The following is a 23,142-nucleotide window of genomic DNA, read 5'->3' as shown; positions in this document are numbered from 1 at the left end:
TGTACCTTTACTCCTTCTCACTGAAATGGCTAAATGGATTTGGATTAAAGTTTGAATGGAGATTGGTTATACCCTGAATTAACAGATAGGATACATATTTTTAATGCATATACGGATATATATGTATGAAATATATGAAGTGGAACCTTTGATACCATATATCTTGAAAAGTTACCAACTGATTTAATTCAAATGTTCACATGATACTTTAATGATCATTCGGATGTACATAGCCTATATATTTTTGTAATATATATGAGGAGGAGATTACAGAGAGAGAGGGGGGAAGGAGGCGATGCACAGAAAGAGGAGTTGGATATAGACAAAGACATAAGCTATTTTTACAATGAATATAATACAGAGCTTCAAGAGGTAACTTTTGACATGGCCTATATGCATGGATAGTGAGTTTCAGGATTAACATTTATTCATAAATAACTGTCTACTCATGGGTAACATCATGGGGCAAAACCAAAAATTAACTATACTAACCCAATAGGACATCCAGCCCTCTGGTAAAAAACTTTGTCTCATACTATTAAGGAATTGTGCATAGTTTTATCTACCATCCAAACATACATGTAGACACTCAAAATGTTGTTCAGTCACTGCTTATTGCCACTATGACCCTGAATTCCTACTTTCACAGTCACTTTAAATCTCAGTTTCACAGCCCACAAGTTTGTAATTTCTGCCACTATCACTATTTCTGTGCACACATGTGTGCATTTCACCGTACTAAACTGAGAATATGTCTCTAAATGGTGGCACGTATGCAATGCTATCTACTTGTGCTGCCCATTAAGTCCTTGGAATCTTGATGATCAAAATCTTCTAGAACAGCTGTAAACTGATTTCCAGGAATTACACTAATGACATACACTATGCATATTTTCAAAACTGTGGTGGCTTCTTCCACATTTATTATCACCATAAGCATTATGATGACCAGATCCAGTTTCACATCTAGCATTATAGGCAAGTAGGTACTATCACATTACTCTACACAAACTTGGCATTAACAGTGTGATCACCTAATGAAGTCAGAGTCCTTTCTCAACACAATATTAATAGAAAACAGAGGCTTTGTAGTACTGGAACAGTGCACATGTTCAAAAGACGTTCGTACAAAGTCATACACTTTATCGACGTTCACATGTTAAGTCACAGTTATATCTTGTTTGAACATTACTGGTTGCAGATTTTTATACAATGCCATGCACTCAGACTCTTACAAACATCTTACTGGTTGCAGATTTTTATACAATGCCATGTACTCAGACTCTTGCAAACATGTCACATGGGTTTTATTTAACTGACATTTCATTTTGTAAACTATGTTTTGGTTTGAAAAATAGATAAATTATATTTTGCTACTTCAGATGAAATCTATCATATGATAATAATCTTCTTTATAAAATATGTGGTGGTTTAGGAAAATACAAAATGTCATGGAAGCATGCTATGCATCCACATTGGGAAAAAACCATTTACAGGTGCATTTTTAACCATTTATGCCAATTTTAGCTGATTCTTATCAATTAGCTGCATTACTTATTGAAAGATGTCATTCAGTTCAGGAAATTTGGAGCAACAAAAGCATTGTGATAAAAGTTGGAATCTAAGGAGGACAGTGGATAAATCTGGAATGGAAAATCTAAGTATGTTTGGACTTTAACGTTTAACTATTAATTAATTTTAGTTAACTCAAAGTACGTCACTACATAGTAAATATTTCAAGTGAGTACTGTCATTATTATCAAGTCTTCTATTAGTTCAAAAAATTTTCCCCATTACATACCATTGTAGAATTTTCAATTAGGTATAACTTTTAATAAACATAATTTAAACTGGATAGAATCTGATCTAAATAATAATAGGATAGATTCATGGGTACACTACATACAGATGGTATATAAAATTGGAATCAAATTGCAGTGAAGGAAAAAAATTAATTATGAGTAGAGGTGTAATAAGAGCTTATGGGAGACTCAAGCTTGCTGTGTTTCAGCAGCCAAATACAATAAAGTGAGATGTTGTATTTGAGAGTATACTCTAAGGACTGCTTGTTTCAGCAGAATATTTTTTCGGACTACATACTGTGATATAAATTGCCATTTGATATAATTGTTTATCAGACATTATACTGTTGCAGTGGAAGAAAGTTTGTCAAATAAACCAAAACAGTAATAATGAAAATATGCACTAATAACACTGACAGATACAGACTATTGTACTGATACAGCCAAGTTTATTCCTTATTGAATAAAAGGAAAAGAATAATGAGTTTCAGACCTTACCTGTCTCACTTTGAATATCAGCATATTGTCCGATACATGGGGAACTTTCATAATATCATCAATCCTGATCACCCACTCAATGTCCCAGATGCCCCACAGTCGACACTTTTCTAGTAGAAAGACATGCCTGAAATACATACATAAAACACTTTGAGATAAGCTGAATTTTATACTAATTTTCAACAAAAATGGTGAATAATGAATTTAGCACTGTTAGCATCTCTATTTAAAACATTTTAAACCAAATAAATTCTACTATAGACATATCACATTGGAGAAAGTAGGTTCCTGGTACACAGGAACAGGATACTTTTGAAGACACAGAAAAAATATAATGCATTCCATGTAAATAAGTGGACTTGGCTGCCAGATTTACACTTATTTATGTTTGGTTCTTGATCCAACATATCTGAGATGCTGTATCTAACAGATATAAAGTCATCTTTATTATTAAAAACAGTGAGAAATGGCATCACAAGGATGGTAAAAGTGATATTCCTAACAACAGAGAATAACTGGGACTGTTATTTGAACTAATGACCATGTGAAAAATGCAAAAAGCAGCAATGCTCAGCATCCATTGATTCTACATAGAATTTTCTGCTGAATTAACGCCACATCTGGTTTGATAGGAAACAAATTTTATGGACAAGGTGTAGGACATAGTCCTTGATGTACAGTCATCAAAAGCCATTGCCTGATAGAGTGATTTATGAGCTATCTTAACTTTAATGAAACAAGTAGCAGGAAGAGAAATGCAAATAACAGTGAAAAGTTAGTGTATGTGACATGTTGTGGAGAGCATTAGCTGCAGAAAACCTAAACTGAAGAAGACATTATCTAAAAATTACAAGAACTATGGAACCACATAAAAAACTAAGTGATAAGTGCCAAGAACAAAATGGTATCCTTGCCAGGTATCAACATGAGTGCAGATGAGGAAACACTACATAGTGTTGGGAGGATGCCACCTGGGAATAATGAAAAGCTCCCCTACTCTCATCACCACCAGCATATCACCTGGGCTGACCTACTTTCACTATTCGAAGATAAAGAACCACTGGAAACATCACGACTTTGTTGGTGTGTTTATGACTACATCTTTGATACTGCCTACTCATTTACATAATTATTATGTTGATTTTGAACACTTTTAGTGGTATGCTTGCTTTGTGGGTGGTTTTGTGTTTGTTAAGAAATCTTGAAGAAAAAAAGGAGAAAAAAAGGTGGCTGGACCACAATCAATATGGACTGTGATGTTGCTCTTGAAAAATTTGTTATTCATGGGTTTCCCCACTGTTCTTACCCATGTGAAAATGTCAGTTGCTTAGTACAATAAAGTCATTTGAAAATGTTCTCAAATATTCAGATTACTTTTCCTGAAAATACAGCAACAGGTGCTATAGAACCAATATCATTGCTGTAAAGATAATGTACAGACAGCAAACTAATTGAAAAAAAAAAACAACAACTGTGACTGACAATTCTTATGTATAAATCTAATGGTTCAGCAGACCATTTGTGAGTCTTTTACAGAATAATGCTACCAGGCAGACCTATCAAATTAGCAATGAGCTAAGTTTAAAAAATATCACACAGTGATTCCCTGTCTCAATTACCAAGCCTATATAATTTTGTTGTTAATATTATAATGGAAAACCTGGGGCCAACTCAAGTCACAGCACTTGCAGAATGTGTGCATGTGTGTGTGCGTATGTGTGTGTGTGTGTGTGTGTGTGTGTGTGTGTGTGTGTGTGTGTAAAATATTTGTCTGCAGTTTGAGGCTCTCCTGTGCTCATTGCATTGTTAATGCTCATATTTTCATAATTTCACAATAAATGCTTTACTGATCTTGGGTGCTTTTTCCTGGAAGACAATCTGTAAGTCAGAGAGAAGTAACAGTATGTAAAAGAAGCCAGCATTTTGTCTAGAGGCCAAGATAATGAAAAGTAATTTTAATAATAAAAGAGGTACAATAGAATTCATTGAAGTTTTCTAATGCACAGTTATTCTCAAACTGACACATGATAATGTACAAAGTCATCTACACACATCACAAAAGTTTTGCATCACCCCGGTTCCCAGAACTCCTGAAGACAGAAGTTGACTGTGGATATTGTATCACAGACACAGTCCCTTTGACTGTTCAGAGATGTCACTAAACCCACCCAAAGATGTGAACAACCACGCATGAGCAGGGCCTATTAGACGGAGGGAGTCCAACAGCTGATCAGTTCCAGTCATACCATCAGGAACGAGGTATATGGTTCATGTTGTCTGTAGTTCAACCATGTCTAGACGGTCAATACTGCAGTTTGATTGTGTTCGCATTGTTACTTTGTCCCAGGAAGCGCTCTCAACAAAGGAAGCATCCAGGTGTCTCAGAGTGAACCAAAGCAATGTTGTTTGGACATGGAGGAGATGCAGAGATACAGGAACTGTCGATGATGTAACTCCCTCAGACCGCTCAAGGGCTACTACTGCAGTGGATGACCACTACCTATGCATTATGGCCCAGAGGAAGCCTGACAGCAACACCACCACGTTGAAGAATGCTTTTTGTGCAGCCACAGGACGTCACATTATGACTCAAACTGTGTGCAATATGCTGCATGATGTCCAGCTCCACTCCCAACGTCAATACCAGGTCCATCTTTGCAACCATGAGACCATGCAGTGCAGTACAGATGGGCCCAACGACATGCTGAATGCGCCGCTCAGGATTAGCATCACACTCTCTTCACTGATGAGTGTTGCATATGCCTTCAACCAGACAATCGCCGGAGATGTGTTTGGAGATAACCCAGCCAGGCTGAACACCTTAGACACACTGTCCAACGAGTGCAGTGAGATTGAGGTTCCCTGATGTTTTGGGGGTGGCAATATGGGGAGGCCAACATACACCACTGGTGGTCATCGAAGGCTCCACAACAGCTGTATGATACGTGAATGCCATCCTCCAACCGATAGTGCAAGCATATAGGCAGCATAACGGTGAGGCATTCGTTTTCATGAATGACAATTCATGGTCCCATCGTCCACATCTTGTGAATGACTTCCTTCAGGATAGTGACATCGTTTGACTAGAATGGCCAGCATGTTCTCCAGACATGAACCCTATTGAACATGCCTGGGATAGACTGAGAAGGGCTGTTTATGGATGACTTGACCCACCAACCACTCTCAGGGATCTATGCTGAACTGTCATTGAGGAGTGGGACAATCTGAACCAACAGTGCCTTGATGAACTAGTGGATAGTATGCCACGACGAATACAGGCATGTATCAATGCAAGAGGATGTGCTACTGGGTATTAGAGGTACCGGCGTGTACAGCAATCTGGACCACCATCTCTGAAGGTCTCGCTGTACCGTGGTACAACATGCAATGTGTGGTTTTCATGAGCAATAAGAAGGGCAGAAATGATGTTTATGTTGATCTCTATTCCAGTTTTCTGTACAGGCTCTGGAGCTCTTGGAACTGAGGTGATGCAAAACTTTTTTTTTTTTTTTTTTTTTTTAATGTGTGTACGAATATATAATACTACATGTAAATTGATGGGATCACTCCTGTCAGCTTGACATTTGCACTCTTAGAAATCTAGATGCCTTCATCACATCAATCTGCTATCTTATTGTTGGACATTCGTTTGGTCGAGCAATGACATTATGGACCCATGCACAAAATTTAAGGCCTCCCTTATGAGGAAACCTTCAGTCCAATATTGTGTGCAATATATACTGTTGATATTTAAACTTCTCTACCACCAACTGCTAAGACTGTTAAAATATGCAGACAATATATGCCTCTATTCAATGGCCACCTTTTTCAAAGCTACCTGGCATAAACTAGATCTTGCTGCCACATTACTTGATGGATGGCTCTTAAAAATGGCTAACAGTATTACCTCAGATATCCTAAGTAGGTGAGACTACCCACAAATAATACAGAATAATTTATTACATGCTAATTAGTCTCAATTTGTTGTTGGAATCTATTTCTGAGCCATATGTAGGGAGCTGAAGTATATTCCTGCATTAATTAATACTGTTTCTTATAATTTCATGATGGCCAGTGGTTGCCACATATATGGTATTTGTGCCTCCTAGGTTCTACCAAATCACGAGCACCTTATGAAGCTCAACTTTCATTCACAGGGTGCAGATTTGGTAAACACAGGTTTCTTGAAATGGGGACTTGGGTGTGCTACTTGTCTTCCATATCTATAAGCCATGGGCATGCTTCAGTGACCACTGTGAGATGTGACAGTGGAAATTGGTGTCTCACAAGTAATGGGGATCTTGGCTTATTCACATGGGCCATGAGCATGAAACAAACATTTTAAAATTTAAACTTTCACAGCTGAAAATGTCATAATTAATAAAATTTTCTGGGCTGTTATGCTGTGGTCAAATGCATATAACATTTAAATTTAAATGTTAAATCCATTTGACTGCAGCATAGTAGCTGGAATATTTTATTAAAAAAAAAGGAACAGAAAAGAAAAAAAAAGACAACTGAAGATATGCTGTTCACTGATGTGATGGCTGGCTGTTTACATGGTACACTTGTTATTAGGCAACTTCTGGGGAACTTGCTGTACCTCAGTTGCACAAGGTTTATCCAGCAAGCAATGCTCTGTCTGAGTGGAGTCCTGTTTTCCAACCTGGTAATGGATGCCAATGAAACCTACACCTCTTTCTAACATTCCCAACAATGGTCCATTGGGCAGTAATAACATGTAGACTCAAAGGAGATCTCTTGTGGCTAGAGCATCTGAAATGTCTATTACCACCAATTACAGGTGACCTTCTATGGTGAAATGTGTTTTCATCATTTTTAAATGTGTGGAAGGTGCATTTGAAAAACTGTCATCTTTTTACATACAAAAAGCATTAGAGGGACTTGTAGGCAACTGCTGAGAGGCTGTGTGATGGTACCCTCATGATTGAGACAATCAAAAATACACCAGCAAACAAATCACTTGAAGAGAATGCCATGAATAGTAAGCTAATAGTGTTTAATTACTGTATTGTAGTTGTAACTTGTTTATTTATTTTATTTATTTTCATGTTCCATAAATACTTGATGTGAGTGTATCGCTAGGATGTAGAACACGTCAGATTATTACAGTAATAACCATATCTAATTGGTCATGAGGCTTACAAACTAAATTGTATATAAACAGATACATGAGATTGAAGTGTTTAAACAACTACACACATTATAATAGTAATAATGATTACACAAACAAATTATAAGTCTTAAATTCTAATACATACAAAAATAATTAATATGCCAGTGCTACTTAGACAGTTCTGATAGGAATGCTTAAAATTAAACACATTGTAATAACTGCTGCACACGGGGAAAAAAAAAAGAAAATCTGTAAATAATAGAAAAAACTATTCAAAATATAAAGTTTTGGCTGGTTTTTTTTTTTTTTATTTAGTCCTATCCCCAATGACAGATTTAACGTGAAATGGAAGTTTATTGTATACTTTTATGCTTGAATAATGTACTACTTTCTGTACCATGCTGAGACTTTTTATGTTTTTGTGAAGACCATGTTTACTTCTTTATCATGATCATGATATTCATTGTTTGTTTTATAAATTGTATGATTATTGTTCACAAATCACATTAGTGAAAAAATGTTCTGTGATGGCATGGTGAGGATCCAAAGCTGTTTGAATAAGTTTCTGCAAGAGTATCTAGGGTGCACTCTAGCCATAATTCTGATGACTCTTTTCTGTACAATAAAGACTTTTCTCATGACTAGTTACCTCAAATTATGATTCCACATGTCATAAGTGAATGGAAATATCCTATATATGTAGCTTTAATTGTTTCCAAGACACAAATAAATGAAATTGAGTGAATGGCAAATGCTGCTGAATTCAGTCTTTTACATAGCTTGTTGAAATGAACTGATCAGTTTGGTTTGTTGTTTATGTATAGTTGTAGGAATCTGGAACTATACATATCTATCATCTAGACATGCCTCGAGCCACATCCTTACTTTACCATTTCATCCATAGTGCCCAGTCTTTGTAATTAGAATATAGTGTAGTATAATGATGTCATGGATGTAGATGACAAAGAACTGTAATAAAAACAGAAAAGTTAAGACATCAACAAAGTAAAGAATTTCATCAAAAGAGTACATGGTGAGCTCAAGAAAACACCATCTTTTATTCTGATTTCCCACTTGATCTGCCTTAAGGTTACACCCTAAGTTCCTAACCCTATACAGCGCTTTAAAACTCAACGCTTTAGTTGCACCACATTTACTTGCAAATTCCATACAGCCACCTAGTTTCATAAAGTCATTGGTTTCATCACTAAAGCAGCCCATGTCAAAGACTGATGTTGGCACTCAGATACTGACAGCTGAACAGAGCACAACAAAATGCAGCTGTAAATGTTGGTGTATACCTGCACTATTGGTTATACTCACAAGTTCACCTACAAATGAAACAATGGTGGAAGCAGAACATACTGTCAGAAAGAACACACCCTCACGGCAGACAGAAGAAGAGAAACAGAGAAATATTGCTGTTGAAAGAACCCTTCCAACATCTCATTATACAGGCCATGGATAGTAAAGAACAGACCAAAATTATTAGGTCCAAAACCATCATGACCTTTGTCCTGTATTATGAATCAGATGAAGGTATGGAGGTCTTTGTCTTCCTGAGGGAATCAGAAAGTCTCTCAGGTAACTGCAAACTTCCAACTACGACGGAGAAACAGGGAAAAGAAGGAGACACCTCATTGCTGGCTTCCATACTACAGTGGAACATAAATGGGTTCAGGATATATCCAAAGGAAGTACAAGTATAATATCAATGAAGACCAATGTTTTTGCATGAATATAGGCTGCACCTTAACTTTTTGCACAAGACTATAGTAAATACTAAAACTCCAATAATGGCCATGCCACTACATTAATGGCCAATTACAAAAGTACTGCTACTATATACATGATGCAGACATCAAATTATGTTGGGAACCCTATGTAACAATTAAGAAACTTCAAGTTACCATCTATGGATTATGCAAAGGAACATGGAAAGTGGGCAGCAAGGATTTCATGTAGGAAAAAAATTCATTAGTGATGAGTAAGTGAGGAGAAATTCCTCAATAGTTTGAAATGAAGGAGTTCATTTCAAAAGTCTAAATATCCAAATGTGAAAAAAGACTTGCTTGATTTTATAGCTCAAAACAGGAAATGTGGATATGCTGCTACAACTGAAATCATCAAATTGAAGGGCTCAAATTAGCATGTAAAAGAAACAATTTTACAATGGGATTTAAATTTCATATTGGTTGGATTGGCAATTTATGTAACAAAATATTTTATTTGCCCATAGTAGAGATACAACTGTGCAAAAACTGCATGAAGCTTATGAAAACAGTTTGTATCGCATTCCTAAATACGGAATGCACAAAAAAGGCAGTCTATTTTGATATTCCAGACATCATTACAGTAAATGATGTAGAGGAACATAGTGTGGAAATATGTACATGTGATTCTGAAAAGCAATGATGCTGCGGTTTCTTTTTTCAAGAACACCTATTGTATTTGCAAACAAGGTATAAGTCTTCCTGCTGTTTTCTTTGTAAGTCTTTGATGGTTTACAAAAATAACTGCAGAATGTCTGAATGACAACAACTTCTATTCAATAGATGAATTTTTAGGTATGAAGTAGTAACTGTAAAAAAAATTAACTAATTATTTTGTATAAAGAAAACTCATGTTAAAGTGACACATTTCACAAGATTACAAAATGTGAAATGATGTATTCATGATCTATGGAACAAGGATTAATGAATGAATGAATGAGTAACTTGTAATGGTATCAATTTCTACCAACAAGATACATGTACATGTCATTTTGAAATTAGTGATTTATCACCTGAGGGGTAAAAATCTCAATTATAGGCTGCACCAAGATTTTTTGAGCCAAGATTTAGGAAAAAAAGTGCAGCCTATATTCTAGCAAACATGGTATGTCTTGAGGGCACAAATATTAAATTATCTGATGGCCCTGAGCTATGCAGCTACATCCTTCACAAAAAGCACGATCTAAGTGGAGAGAGAACAAAAGGAAACAATGCAAACCAATCTTTGCCTCTACGCACTCACCACTGACCTACAAGCAGTCAGTGTATCTGTGCATGTGCATCATGGATTGAAAATATACTTCCTCTATTTATCCCCACATAACGTTCTAGACAAAGAGGCTCTCACTGAACTCATTACTCAGCTTCCATGACTCTTTCTTTTATGTTGAATTTTTTGCTGCACACTATGTGTTTTGGGGCTCTTTCAACCATTTATCCCAGGGTTATAGTCAATGAGAGCTTTGTTGCATTCTCACACACGTATCTCTTGTATAAGGAGTGCACACACTTCAACAGTGCAACAGGGTCATTCACTGCCATCTGTCTCTTTGTGTGCTCTTCAGCTGTTGCAAACACTGCTCATTAGTAAGTTTTCAGGTGATCAATTCCTAATCTAAATTCACTCCAGGCAGAGTGGTGGCCAAAAGAAAACTGCTAACAGTGGGTATTCAGTAAAATGAAATGGATACTGTGCAGCAAACTTTCTTTAACATCTTGGCTGTGTTCAAGAATGGATAGGTTAGATTAACAAAATGATCCATGTCACTGAAGCATCCATTTAACAGTCCTTGGGCCAGTTACATGTGCAACCTATTCCTCAGTGGCACGATAAACGTTGCTCCCAAGTCAGGGATAGGAGGGTGGTTCTGCTTGGATTCAGATGCCAGCCAAATGTAGAGCACCACACAGCAGTTTGGGTAGCAAGGGCAAAATGTTGCATTTTTATTAGAGAGAGAAAGAAGAGAGAATGACAATAGTTCCTGAACATAATTCCACTGAAAGAACAGTCACATGAGAGACCATTAGGAGAATTTCTGGGAGAGGTGGGAAGAACCCAGTGGCTGCCACAATATGGAATGGAAGTTTCCAGACCTACCCACAACACATTTCCCAGACAGTGGAGAGAATTTCACCAGAGTTACCACCACTGGAAGTTATGATCCAGATTTTTTATGCTTCAGAGAACCTGCTAAGAGAAGCAGTTGGAACTTCAGTTCGACTAATGATAAAGAAATTAAGAAACTCTTTTTGATGTGGGCGCTGATTCTGCATTAACTGTGGCTCATGATAGGTCACCTATGCAAGATAATGTCCCTTATGGTATGTAATGGCATCTCATAAAGCAAAGCAAATAAGTCTTCTTCCCTTTTTTAACTTCATTTGGGTATCAGAAAACTTTCCTAATCTGTTGAGAGAAACCATTTTAATTCCAGTCTTAAAGCTCATGGAAGGATGGAGGAATGGGCAGAGAAGAGAGATTTTAATTTCCCAACTGAGAAGTGTGTGTGTGTGTGTGTGTGTGTGTGTGTGTGTGTGTGTGTGTGTGTGTGTGTGTGTGTGTGTGTCTTTTTAACTGTTCATATCTTTCCCTAGTTGAGTGTCATGGCCACAGCTCTTAATTGTAAAGAAATAGTGACATTCCTGAACCTCACAATTGATTTTAAACTTACCTGGTTGTCACATCTTAGTGACTTGAAAGCGCTGTACCCAGACCAAACCTGTTTGCTGCAGTTTTGCAGGGCCTTCATGCAATCTTGGTTTGACTAAGGGTGCATAGTGAATGGGACTACAAAATCATCCTATTTAAAAACGTTGGTCATGATGCGCCATGAAGGAATTAGGATGGCCATTGGGGCCATTGATATGAGACCCATACCACGCCCCTGCGCTGAAGCTCATGAGCTGGCACTTGATATCAATTGGCAACTCTTCAAGGTCTCATAAGCCTATAAGAACATCCACACCACAGATACCTGCACATTACACCATACCAGGGAAAAGGCTGTAACACAATCTGCCATTCACCTGCAGTCTGTCATTTCACTGTTGAGTCAAAGAGGCATATAACATCAACAGGAGGAATGGCCATGAGGCATAATAAGCTGTGGCTGGTAAAGTTGATTATCCAGCTATGGTATAACTCATATCAGTGACTCTGACATTATGAAGTAACCCTGACCTGCCCAATGGGAAGCACAAGTGTTTCATAAGCTGCCTATTTTGTAAACTAGCTGCATTTTCCCAATATCCTGCCAATTAACTAAAGTCTGTCACCCACTGTACCTACAACTGAGTCTCTGTGATCGTTCCATTTGACATCTCTGCAAATTGTTACACTTTTGTATTTTCTTGACTTGAATGATTTCATTTGCGACTTACTGGTATTAGAGTTATAGGACTCTATTTATCTGCATTTTGTGTGGTGAACAATTTTACATTTTTGAACAATTAATATAAGTTGCACCACTTTGAAAAACACTACTAATATTGTTTGCCTGGCCGTCAAAATATCCTTAATATCCAACATGAACAGCTACGCACATCTGAAGGTGTCAATGTCAATGTCTCACTCACCATCCAAGGTAACAAGCTGTGCTTTCCCTGCACAGAAACTGTCAACCGAGTCACACATTTTGTCTGAGCTCCATAATCATATTTTTGATAATTACATAAAAGAATTGTATCTGTTGCTTGTTACCATGATGTGTTGTTATGATTTATGATCCCGTATCAGTTACTATGTGCTCTCAGTATTCTCACACAAATTTGACTTAATCATCATGTGTACAATTTATGTAATATGGTATTAGTGCTGCAAGATATGTACTCCACACATTAATTATTAAGTAAGAAAAGCAATTCAAATGCATGTCTCAACGTGGGTACTCTGCATGGATCCTACTCCTATGTACATTTCTAATATTTTAAAAGAAAAGAGGCATCTAACGAACAAAGTTACCACAACAAAAATAACTGGAGAAGGACTGATGGAACAGACATCAGGAAAACATGATCAAATACGTGAGTGTCAAACTTTAAAAAAAATCTTTGGAAAGAGGAAAAATATAATTACGGTGTAAAACCTCCTTAAATTTCCCAGGTAAGTTCCAGTTGTACCAGTTTCCTTTCAAATCCATACTTCCTAAGACAGTGTTATTTATATTGAATTTGTGTGATTATACTACTAAATTATTGCTGTTGGGCACAAATCTTCTGTGCATGTGGTTTAATGGAGTTCAGGTAGATTAACAACATCAATTTCCTTCCTATTCATGAGTTCTTGAAAATAAAATAATAATTGAACATGGAATTCTGAAACAGGGAAAGCAGCACTAGAGAACCCATTATCTATATTTAAGTGTTTCATAGTGATGAGAGAGAGGAAAAAATACGAGCCTGTTCTGTGACTCCTTCTTCTAAATGAAAAATAATGAAATAAATATGCAAGGTGTGTTGAAACCATAGACAGTAATGCCAATAGGATATTAAGAGCAATAAGAGCCATGTGATCACTTGTAACAACATTGTCAGAGGATAGTGTAGGACTGAACTACTAGTTATGCAACTGAATATTGTCATAAGTATCATGGATGTTCTATACACAACTGTCTATATTTCTTTTTCTCGCTGACGAAATATATTTATGTACACATGGGTGGTTTCTGTGAAGAGAAATGGGTGATTAACAGCTTGTTTCGAGGAAATGAGACAGCTTTATGTTTGTCCCTATTATATTTGATTTTAGTGATCATATAGGTACTTTTATTAATTATACAGCAATATAAGGAAAAAGATCAATTGATACTCACCTTGTAGATGACACAATGAGCTGCAGACAGTCTTAAGAAAAAAATGTTACACATTTAGACTAGAATGACATTCAGACCAGAATAACATTCTGGTCCAATCATATATAGAAGTTGGTCATGTGTGCTTGAGGTATACTTACTTGTGTGAATGAATGTGTGTGTGTTTTTGTTGCTGAAGACGGCTTTAGCCAAAAGCTAAATGTGTAACAGTCTTTTTATTGTGCCTTTCTGCAACTCAACATGTCATATTTATGGTGAGAAGCAATCCATCTTTCTCCTTATATTATTGATATTCCAACCTGAAGTTTCCATATATTAACTATTCAGTGTATATGTTTCACTTTATGAAAAAAATCAATAAGCAAGACTCCTGTCTAGGATATACTAAGCTAAGAGCAATTGTACTGATAAATAGTTTTAAAAAGATAACAGACTCACTGAAGGGTGATGAGAACAGCTCTTTTAGCATCATTTGTAAGACATGCATGTGCCCAATATGTGTCAGTATCACAATAGTGCCCTTTGCTTAATGTGTTCAGCAGATGCATGCCAATAGCTTCATACCTTGAGTAAGGTTTTATACCCTAGAATTAAACATATTAAACAATAATGTATAAAATTGCTGTATCTATTAATTTCAGTAAAATCTATTAAAATGAAATATAATGGAAAGAAATATTATAAAAAATTAATTTATGTGTTGAGAAGAATCATTTTAGTAACAAACAGCAGTGATAAAAATGTGAATTTTAAATTAATACAAACTGGAAAACAGATTTCCTATTAATTCATACATGTAATTACTTCCAAATTTCTAATACTTTTTATCAAAAATTCTCTTAACATGCAATCTTCCATCATATATTGACAACACACTATAATAGGTTACTTTATACGATGTTCAAATCTCATGCCATATGCAACTGATCTACTTGAATACACAATGTACTAAGTGAGCATACATTCACTGAACAGGAAATCCAGTAAGTAAATTTTATGAAAAATATAAAAGACTGGAAATAATGTGCAAAATAGCATGTTTACAACCTGTATAAGGTTAACACATAATATCAATAGCCACAATATCTATAACTATATTGCATATAACTGTTAGAATGTATCTGTTACAAGCAACTGAGGACGCTTGAAAAACAAGACCAGAGTGATGTACCTGGTTAAATTCAGTCACAAAATTGAATCTAAAATATATAGACAATCCCAGTTAATTCCGTTTACTGAGAAAGAAGTATCAGAAATATAAAAGACGTTAATAAATAAACATATTGAAAAATCTAAAAATTATCATTCCATAAAATAAATGAAATTTTGGAATGATGAACTAGGCCTTGAATTGAATTACTGTAAAAACAAGAATCCCATTTGTAATTCAAGTAGTTAAAAAATGTTGTAAATGATTACACACTAAGATAACAAAATTACATTTACAATCCACCAACATTTCTTTTGGTACAGGCTCATTTATTTTGCTTCTTTAAAACAATTTTCAGTATTTTCAATGCATCTCTTAATCCTTTGACTCCAATGATATAGTTGTTTCCTTCCAGATTTTCTTTAATTTGCAGAAAATCTATGGCCTTTATCCAAGAAATTGCCAATGGCCTTATTGCAGTGGTAACACCGGTTCCCCTCAGATCATCGAAGTTAAGCACTGTCGGGCTGGGCTAGCACTTGGATGGATGACCATCCAGTCTGCCGAGCACTGCTGGCAAGTGGGGTACACTCAGCCCTTGTGAGGCAAACAGGGGAGCTACTTGAATGAAAAGTAGCGCCTCCAGTCTCGCAAACTGACATACAGCCGGGGGCCAGGAGAGTGGTGTGCTGACCTCATGCATCCACTGACACCTGTGGGCTGTGGATGACACAGTGGCTGGTCGGTACCATTGGGCCTTTATGGCCTGTTCAGTCAGAGTTTATTTTTTTAAGCACGAAATTACTTGTGAAGGCATAGTCCACAATGAACACCATCAAAAAAACACCAACGCAATTCAGTATTCTGTGCTAGACAGCAACAAAAGGTAGCATGTACATATAGCAAAATTATTTTCTATGCTCATTACATTTTCCTGTATGTGAAGTACTATTCTGAGATAATGAGCAATTTACTGTCCATTTAGAAAACCTTTTGAATTCTGTCAAAATTATTCTGCATTGTTGTGCAGTATAAGGAGTCAAAAGATCATGCTTGTTTCAAACAATAGCCTTTGAAGATGACATTTTGGAACACTTTGAAGGGCAACTATCCATTAACACCCTTCTAGTGGCATAAGCATTGGACACTTCTCATGGTACTCAGTGGAGAATTGTCTATGGAGAAGAGCTATATCCATACCATCTGAAGAAAGTCCACGCAACAACAATGGAGTATGAGTTCAGTCTGCGCAGCAGTATTTGCAGTGCTGCATACTACATCCACAATTCTCAGCCATTTGCTGATGAAGACATGTTCACTCAAGATGTTTCTCCTTCACTATTGTCTCAGGTGTAGCTACAGGTTAATCAGATAGGGTCAGTGTGATACAGCTGAGCTCCAGCTCACCTTTGATTAAAATGTGTGACACCACAAGGATCCTCCTTCCAGCAAAAGACTGGTGGAGGTGAATCCTTCTCATGACCACTATAATCACCATATCTTATACATCTTGACTATTTTCTTTTAGATACTATGAATACTTATTGTGTAAGCTATTACCGTAACATCAGATGAGGAACTTTGTCAAAGAAATCCATCCTACAACCGAAATACTGAACTTTCAGCACCATATCTCTCAATGTGCATCAGTCTCTAGATTGCTAATGTATGCTCTGCAACCATTTAGGAGGTCAAAATTTCAAAACCCCTTTTGTAAAGAATTGTACTATTTTGGGGTTTTTACATGAAATGTGAAACACCTGACCACCAGTACATGCAAACTATTCTCTAAATCTGATGACACACAGTGTCAAATCTATGTATTTCTGGACAGAAGCTCTCCACGTAAAGTGACCAGTTTGCTCTCCCACTCAATGAACTATAACTAAGCAATGCTGGTGTTTTTGCTTGTAAATATATTTATATACTGAGGTTGATTAAGATTTCAAGCCTACTGCTATTAAATGGTAAGTACAAATGTTTAAACTGTTCTTGGAATGAGCAATGAATAAACCAGCTGTCAGTTCTTGGCACTGCCCGATAGTTTAAGAACATTTACAACTTGATTCAAGCACTGTACTGTATATCAGACACTACATGTTATGTTTGCCGATAAAACTAAGAGGAACACAAAAGTTTTATCTTTTCAACATGACTATCTGCTTTTGTGAACTGACTGGGACTTAGGTTTTGTCACTGTAAAATTCCTATTCACATAGAGACATGAGGCACTTCCAAATTATTGCGAAATTCTTTGCAGCATAACACATGATGTACTTGTCTCTACTCCTCTGTTGAGTAATGTGGTATCCACAAAGTTTAAAAATGCTTTGTTCCACTGAGATTTTGTACATCAATGTAAATAGCAGAATAAGAAGAAGTCCAAAACTCCTCTGTGATGGAATGACACCCATTGATATTTCTGCACCAATTTTCATACTACAGCAACATGCTCCACAGTTACCAACACAGGAGGACACTGTAAATGAGAAGCATAATTGAGGCTAGAGTTAATCCTTTGGAGTATTTTGATCATCCAAACATAGTATAGATATGTGGAAATGCTTTCCCAAAGTCAAATTACAATGAGAGTGAATTCACTCTCATAGTTCAATGCAAATTATAAAAGAGTCTTGCTCACCAGCCTTCCACTGTGACACGTTTTTACTTTCCGCCACTTTACAGGGACTTATAGGATATAGTAGTAATGTAGGCAGAGCCATAAATCTAGTGAGTTCATATGACTGTATGAATGAAATTAATGAAGCTGGTTCATTGGGGAGCAGGATGGCTCTCCAAATATAAAAAAAGTATTTTAACATAAATGAAATTAATGAATCCAATAGTGGGCAGGAAGGTATCTCCAAACGTACTTCAAACTGTTTAGATGCTTACTAACAGTCCACTATCTACATAAAGTTCTCTTTAAAACAAAAGACAATGATCATATGAAGTTCTTTCTACATGTCTTCACAATAGAGATCACATTTTGTAACATGTTACATATAATTATTGAAAGAGTCCACAAACTTACACATATAGGTGTGTGTGTGTGTGTGTGTGTGTGTGTGTGTGTGTATGTGTGTGTGTGTAAATATATTTATTTATAAATACCTGGTATGGATTCATGTAGCGAGGAAGACGCTTTCTCATTACTATATCTTCTCCCATTTCAACAGCTCTGTAAAAATTAGAACAAGATCAAAATTCGGAAAAACAATATAGTAACTGAAACATTTATTATGCATCACACCATAAATAAAATATTGACCCTTGAGAACTGTATAACTATTGCTAAGTTTTGACTTCAAGACTGGAAATAAAATATGAAGCATTGACTGCAACAATGTACTTAAAAAATAAGCTGATTTTTAGCTTAAGAAGACCTCCTAGGCAGTAACATTTATCTGAAGATTTTCTGACAACTTAAATCTAATGCAGTGGAATATATAATGTTTACTCTTTTCACTCTTAAATGTTATTTTAATTACAAAATTTGTAGTGTTTTTGGTTGCTGTAAGCCTTTGTAGTGCATAATCCTTTACCTCAAATGAGATGTAACATCATATTAAGCACACAGACAGAAGCTTTTGTATGGGTTACTGCCTCTATGTTGTGGCTCAATCATTTCTCAAATTTTTTCTATTGACAAAACAGTATGATTTCCAGCCACCAATAAGAATCATATATAGGAATAATCATTGTTGCTAATGAGCTGACAGATGACAGATAATTACAGTTCCACTTCCACTGCCACCTGCTGATTTCTGTGGTTTTCATTTAATGTACTTATGTATATTTTACTGAAATGCAACAGTTACAAGATGATCACTCATCATTGTGGATTCTCCAGACACAGTGACTGCCTTGGAGACAACAGAACCATTTTCTTCGCTTTCTAGTACCAGGAAAAAATTATGTCTATCAACATCTGCTGCCTTTGCTTCTCTAAAATATTTCAGAACAAAAATATATTAGAAGTGTTTCTTTCCATCCAACATTCACTCTTCTTCAGCACTCAAATGCTGCAAATCTTCTTCATGTCTAACATATTTACAAGCACCACACTTCAAACACTGAGTGAAAGATGCGATAATCAGTAAACAATATCCTAGCAAGCCATTGTTGTAGAGATGAAAAAAAAATACTAACACTGTGTCAACCTAACATATGTTACATTAAGAATATACAATATATACAAAATATAGAAGCAGTAGAGTGTTCTATCATAATTATCCCAGTTGATGTATGATGACTACTGTAAAGAGTTACACCATCTAACATAAAAAGTGAAGAATCCAGATGAAATGGTCAGACATCAAAGTAAGTTCATGCACATACTCTCCATTGTCAGGTTTATAAATTCTGCAATTCTCTGTGATAGGTGGAATGGCCACCAGGGTGCAGTAATGTTGTTTGTGTTTAATGTTGTTACCAGGCCTGATACATAGGGAATATAAGGGGCATGAACAGCATGAGATAGTTGAGTAACCACTATGAAAGACACAGATATGCCACATATTCATGTTATACAGCATTATCTGCACCTTATAGAGGTTGAAAGGGGCTTCATTGTGGGTCTCGATTTTGCTGGCTGATTGAATCGTGCAATATCCAGATTTTTTTTGGCATTCAGAAGTAACAGTGGCCTGATGCTGGAATACATGGGAATGTGAGGGCCAGCATATATGATGTCAATGTTCTGGTAGAGTCTCTCAGACCACCACAGAGGAGGATCACTTTATTATACACCAGATACATCATTGCCCTTTCGCATCTGTGCCTGCCAACTGAGAACATGTAATGGCCTCCCTGCGACATTCTGTGTCATCCTATATCATTGGTTGGAGACTAGCAGAAGATGGGTTACAGAACAGCCATAATGTGTACAGTCTGCCATTAACCTCACAACACACCCAGCTGTGTTTGGATTGGTGCCACGATTGGGAAGCTCGTACTGCTGATGAACAATGTCACCTTGTGTTCAGCAATAAAGTGTAATTCTATGCAAGTGCACATTTGGTGCCAACCTTGGGAGAGGCGCCATTCTTCCAATGTTTTGGAGAGGCACAGCAGTGTTACTCCTTGGTTTCATTATGTGGGTCTTATCAGGTATGACATAAGGTCACCACCGATAGTGACTGAGGGAACTCTGATGGCACAGCAGTATGTCACAGACATTCTGCATCCTCATATTTTCTCTCTCATGTGACAGTATCACAGTGTCATCTTTCAACAGCCAATTCTCATTTACATCTGATGCATATCTTCATGAACTATCTGCATGATGTTAAGGTACTTCAATGGCCAGCAATGTCCCAGATCTGTCACTAATAGAACATGTGTGGGACCAGCTTGAATGTCAAATCCATCCCATTGTCATTTTCGAGTTACAACAGTTGTCAGTCAGCTTGCATTAGGAGAGGATACTATGGCTTTGTGGCACCCTTCATAACTGAAGCAGTGCATTCATCCAGATTAGAGGGGATGCAACACTATACTGCTAAGTGGGCTCTTATTATCAAGTTATTTGTAAGTTTGACTCGGTTTTGCAGCCAATGAAATAATATTACATATACTCTCAGTCTGTGAAAATTTGATTTGTTTCCTGTGCCCCTTCTGTGTGATTCACTTTTATTGTCAGTGAGAGTATATTCAAATATAAAGAGCTGATATCCCCTTCCATAGCCAAGAATGTTAATATACACTAGCACAGTTGTCACAAATCCTGCTATTGTAATAATTTTATGTCCTCTTATTCAGGTAATAGGGGTCGAATACAAGTATCGACAACAAGACTGTATGTTGGTATTCTGTGTAAAATTTAAAAACTCTGGAAGTTTCATTAAGTAAGCACTTGTGACATTGATAAATGTGACACATCTGTTACATGGAAACCTGAAGCTGTTTGAGCTGAGTGTGGTATTTGCTAACTAGTACCCTGTCTCTTCCTTTGTGTTTCATAATCACAAATACCAATACAAGATAGATGGGGTGTTTGAGCACTAAACTTATAATTTTTTCAATATAACACTACATACACAATTTTATGCTTCACAAGCACACATCACATTCATCACACATGTCACAATAATTGCCCCATCAATGTGAGACAAATGCACACCTGATACATTACACTAAGGAAAGAAGAGTGATACTGTGTCAATATTCAGTACACCTCACAAAAACATGGAAGTAGTTCACAGCAGTTGAACTAATGACAAGGTTTTAAATGCCCTTACTCACAGGACTAGGAGCATGCTTCCATCAAATATGTACCAAAATTATCACTTAAGATGAATTTATGTGCTTGATAATTATAACCCTTTGGAATGAAAACTTACAATTTTTTGGAAAAACTACTTAGCTTAGATGCATGTGCTATACCTAAAAAACATGATAAACTAGTAATGATGATAATATTACAATAATGAAAATGTAAAACAAAAACTGGGACTAACAGGGCCCCAAGTCAGAGTATAATATATTCTGCTTATGGTCCTGCTCAGCTGTTAATCCATATTCAACAATACTGATTAAAATCTGAATATAGATTTATTATTGAAAGCAACAAAATTTTAGATGATGCTACTCAAAGCACTTTCAGAAGAAAAGACACTGACCCTGAATGAATGGAACAAATATTTTAAAATATCATATGCATACAATGTGGCCTGGAAAAGGCTGAGACAGTCAGGCACAAATTTTGAGATAGGTAACTAGGACATAATATGAGCCCATGGGTAAGTATGCCACCATGAAAATATTTGAGTCTTCTTCATGGGGGATGACAGATCCATAAATAGATGAAACAACCTATCATAAATGCAGTCATATACATATTTTTTTGCAGTTTATCCACTGAGAATACTAACTAAACAATTTACTGGCAGATTTAAATTACAAAACATTAATGTGTCAGATACTACATCCTTCCTGATAGGCATTTGCACACCAAATACAAAAAATCTGCTAACCAATTCTAAATAAAGAGAGCCTACAAATAAAGGTATCATCAATGAAATACAAATCAGAGGATTGCAAAAAATATGAATACTCTGGCAACAGTAGCAATACTAGATCCCAGAATATTCTGAAGAATGTTATAACAGAAGCTGAAACTGGATGTTATGTTCTACTGGAAACCACAGAAGGTGGCTGTATTATTTTACTGGTGGAGTATTGGAGAAAAGAAGATGTAAAAATGATTTTAACTAAAATGACACAATGAAAAAAAAAATTTTTTAAAAATCCAAAATTAGTATTTTTATCTGAGTCTAACCTCATATCACTCTAATTACATTTCTGACCCGTTTACAAATACATTATGTCAGTTCTACAATAAAACTCAAAAATCTCAGTCACCAATGACACTACATCACAGTCAGCTTGAACTATTATCTTTGTGGTCCCCTCAGCCCCTTCTACAGCACATGTGTATTAGAAAAGTGTGGCATTCAATTTCTGCAAAAATTTAGTGAAGCAATCATTTATGGCCTTCATAATAAGTAAGATGACAACATTTCTCCTTAGCAGACACTGTCTGTTTACTTTGTTTCCTCTATTCTTGACATTCTTATGCACTTCTATTTTTATAAGACATTCTCTGGAAAATCTTTCTTTAGTGAATGTATGTTTTAACGTGCTCTTGTAATGGTGTACCTTTTACAGAGGCAGTAGAAAGTAAGGTTACAGTTTACAACCATTTACAATATAACCATTGAACATAATCCACTTACTCATTTGGATAAATGAAGGAAATTTTTCATGGCCTTGTAGAAGGTACTACACTGAGGTGACAAGAGTCATGGGACAGTGATATGTACACATACAGATGGTGGTAGAAATGCATACACAAGGTATAAAAGGGCAGTGCACAGACAGAGCAGCCATTTGTAATTGGATGATTAATGTGAAAGAGTTTCTGACATGATTACAGTTGCACAACAGGAATTAACAGATTTTAATAGTG

At 36.3% G+C, this 23,142-nt stretch overlaps 1 protein-coding gene across 1 annotated transcript in view; it reads right to left on the bottom strand.

Moving 5' to 3' along the window:
• Positions 1-23,142, bottom strand: part of LOC126183816 (intermembrane lipid transfer protein VPS13A-like) — a 681,615-nt gene that overhangs the window by 18,227 nt on the left and 640,246 nt on the right. Inside the window, exons 61-63 of the mRNA XM_049926066.1 lie at positions 18,285-18,351; positions 14,459-14,604; positions 2,301-2,427 (exon numbers count right to left, since the gene is read on the bottom strand). Coding sequence (XP_049782023.1) covers positions 2,301-2,427; positions 14,459-14,604; positions 18,285-18,351 — 340 coding nt within the window. The remainder of the gene's footprint in view (positions 1-2,300; positions 2,428-14,458; positions 14,605-18,284; positions 18,352-23,142) is intronic.

The sequence above is a fragment of the Schistocerca cancellata genome, chromosome 4 (assembly GCF_023864275.1).
Source record: "Schistocerca cancellata isolate TAMUIC-IGC-003103 chromosome 4, iqSchCanc2.1, whole genome shotgun sequence".
NCBI lineage: Eukaryota > Metazoa > Arthropoda > Insecta > Orthoptera > Acrididae > Schistocerca > Schistocerca cancellata.
The sequence above is the reverse complement of the archived record's forward strand: the minus strand, read 5'-3'. Positions and strand labels throughout refer to the sequence as shown.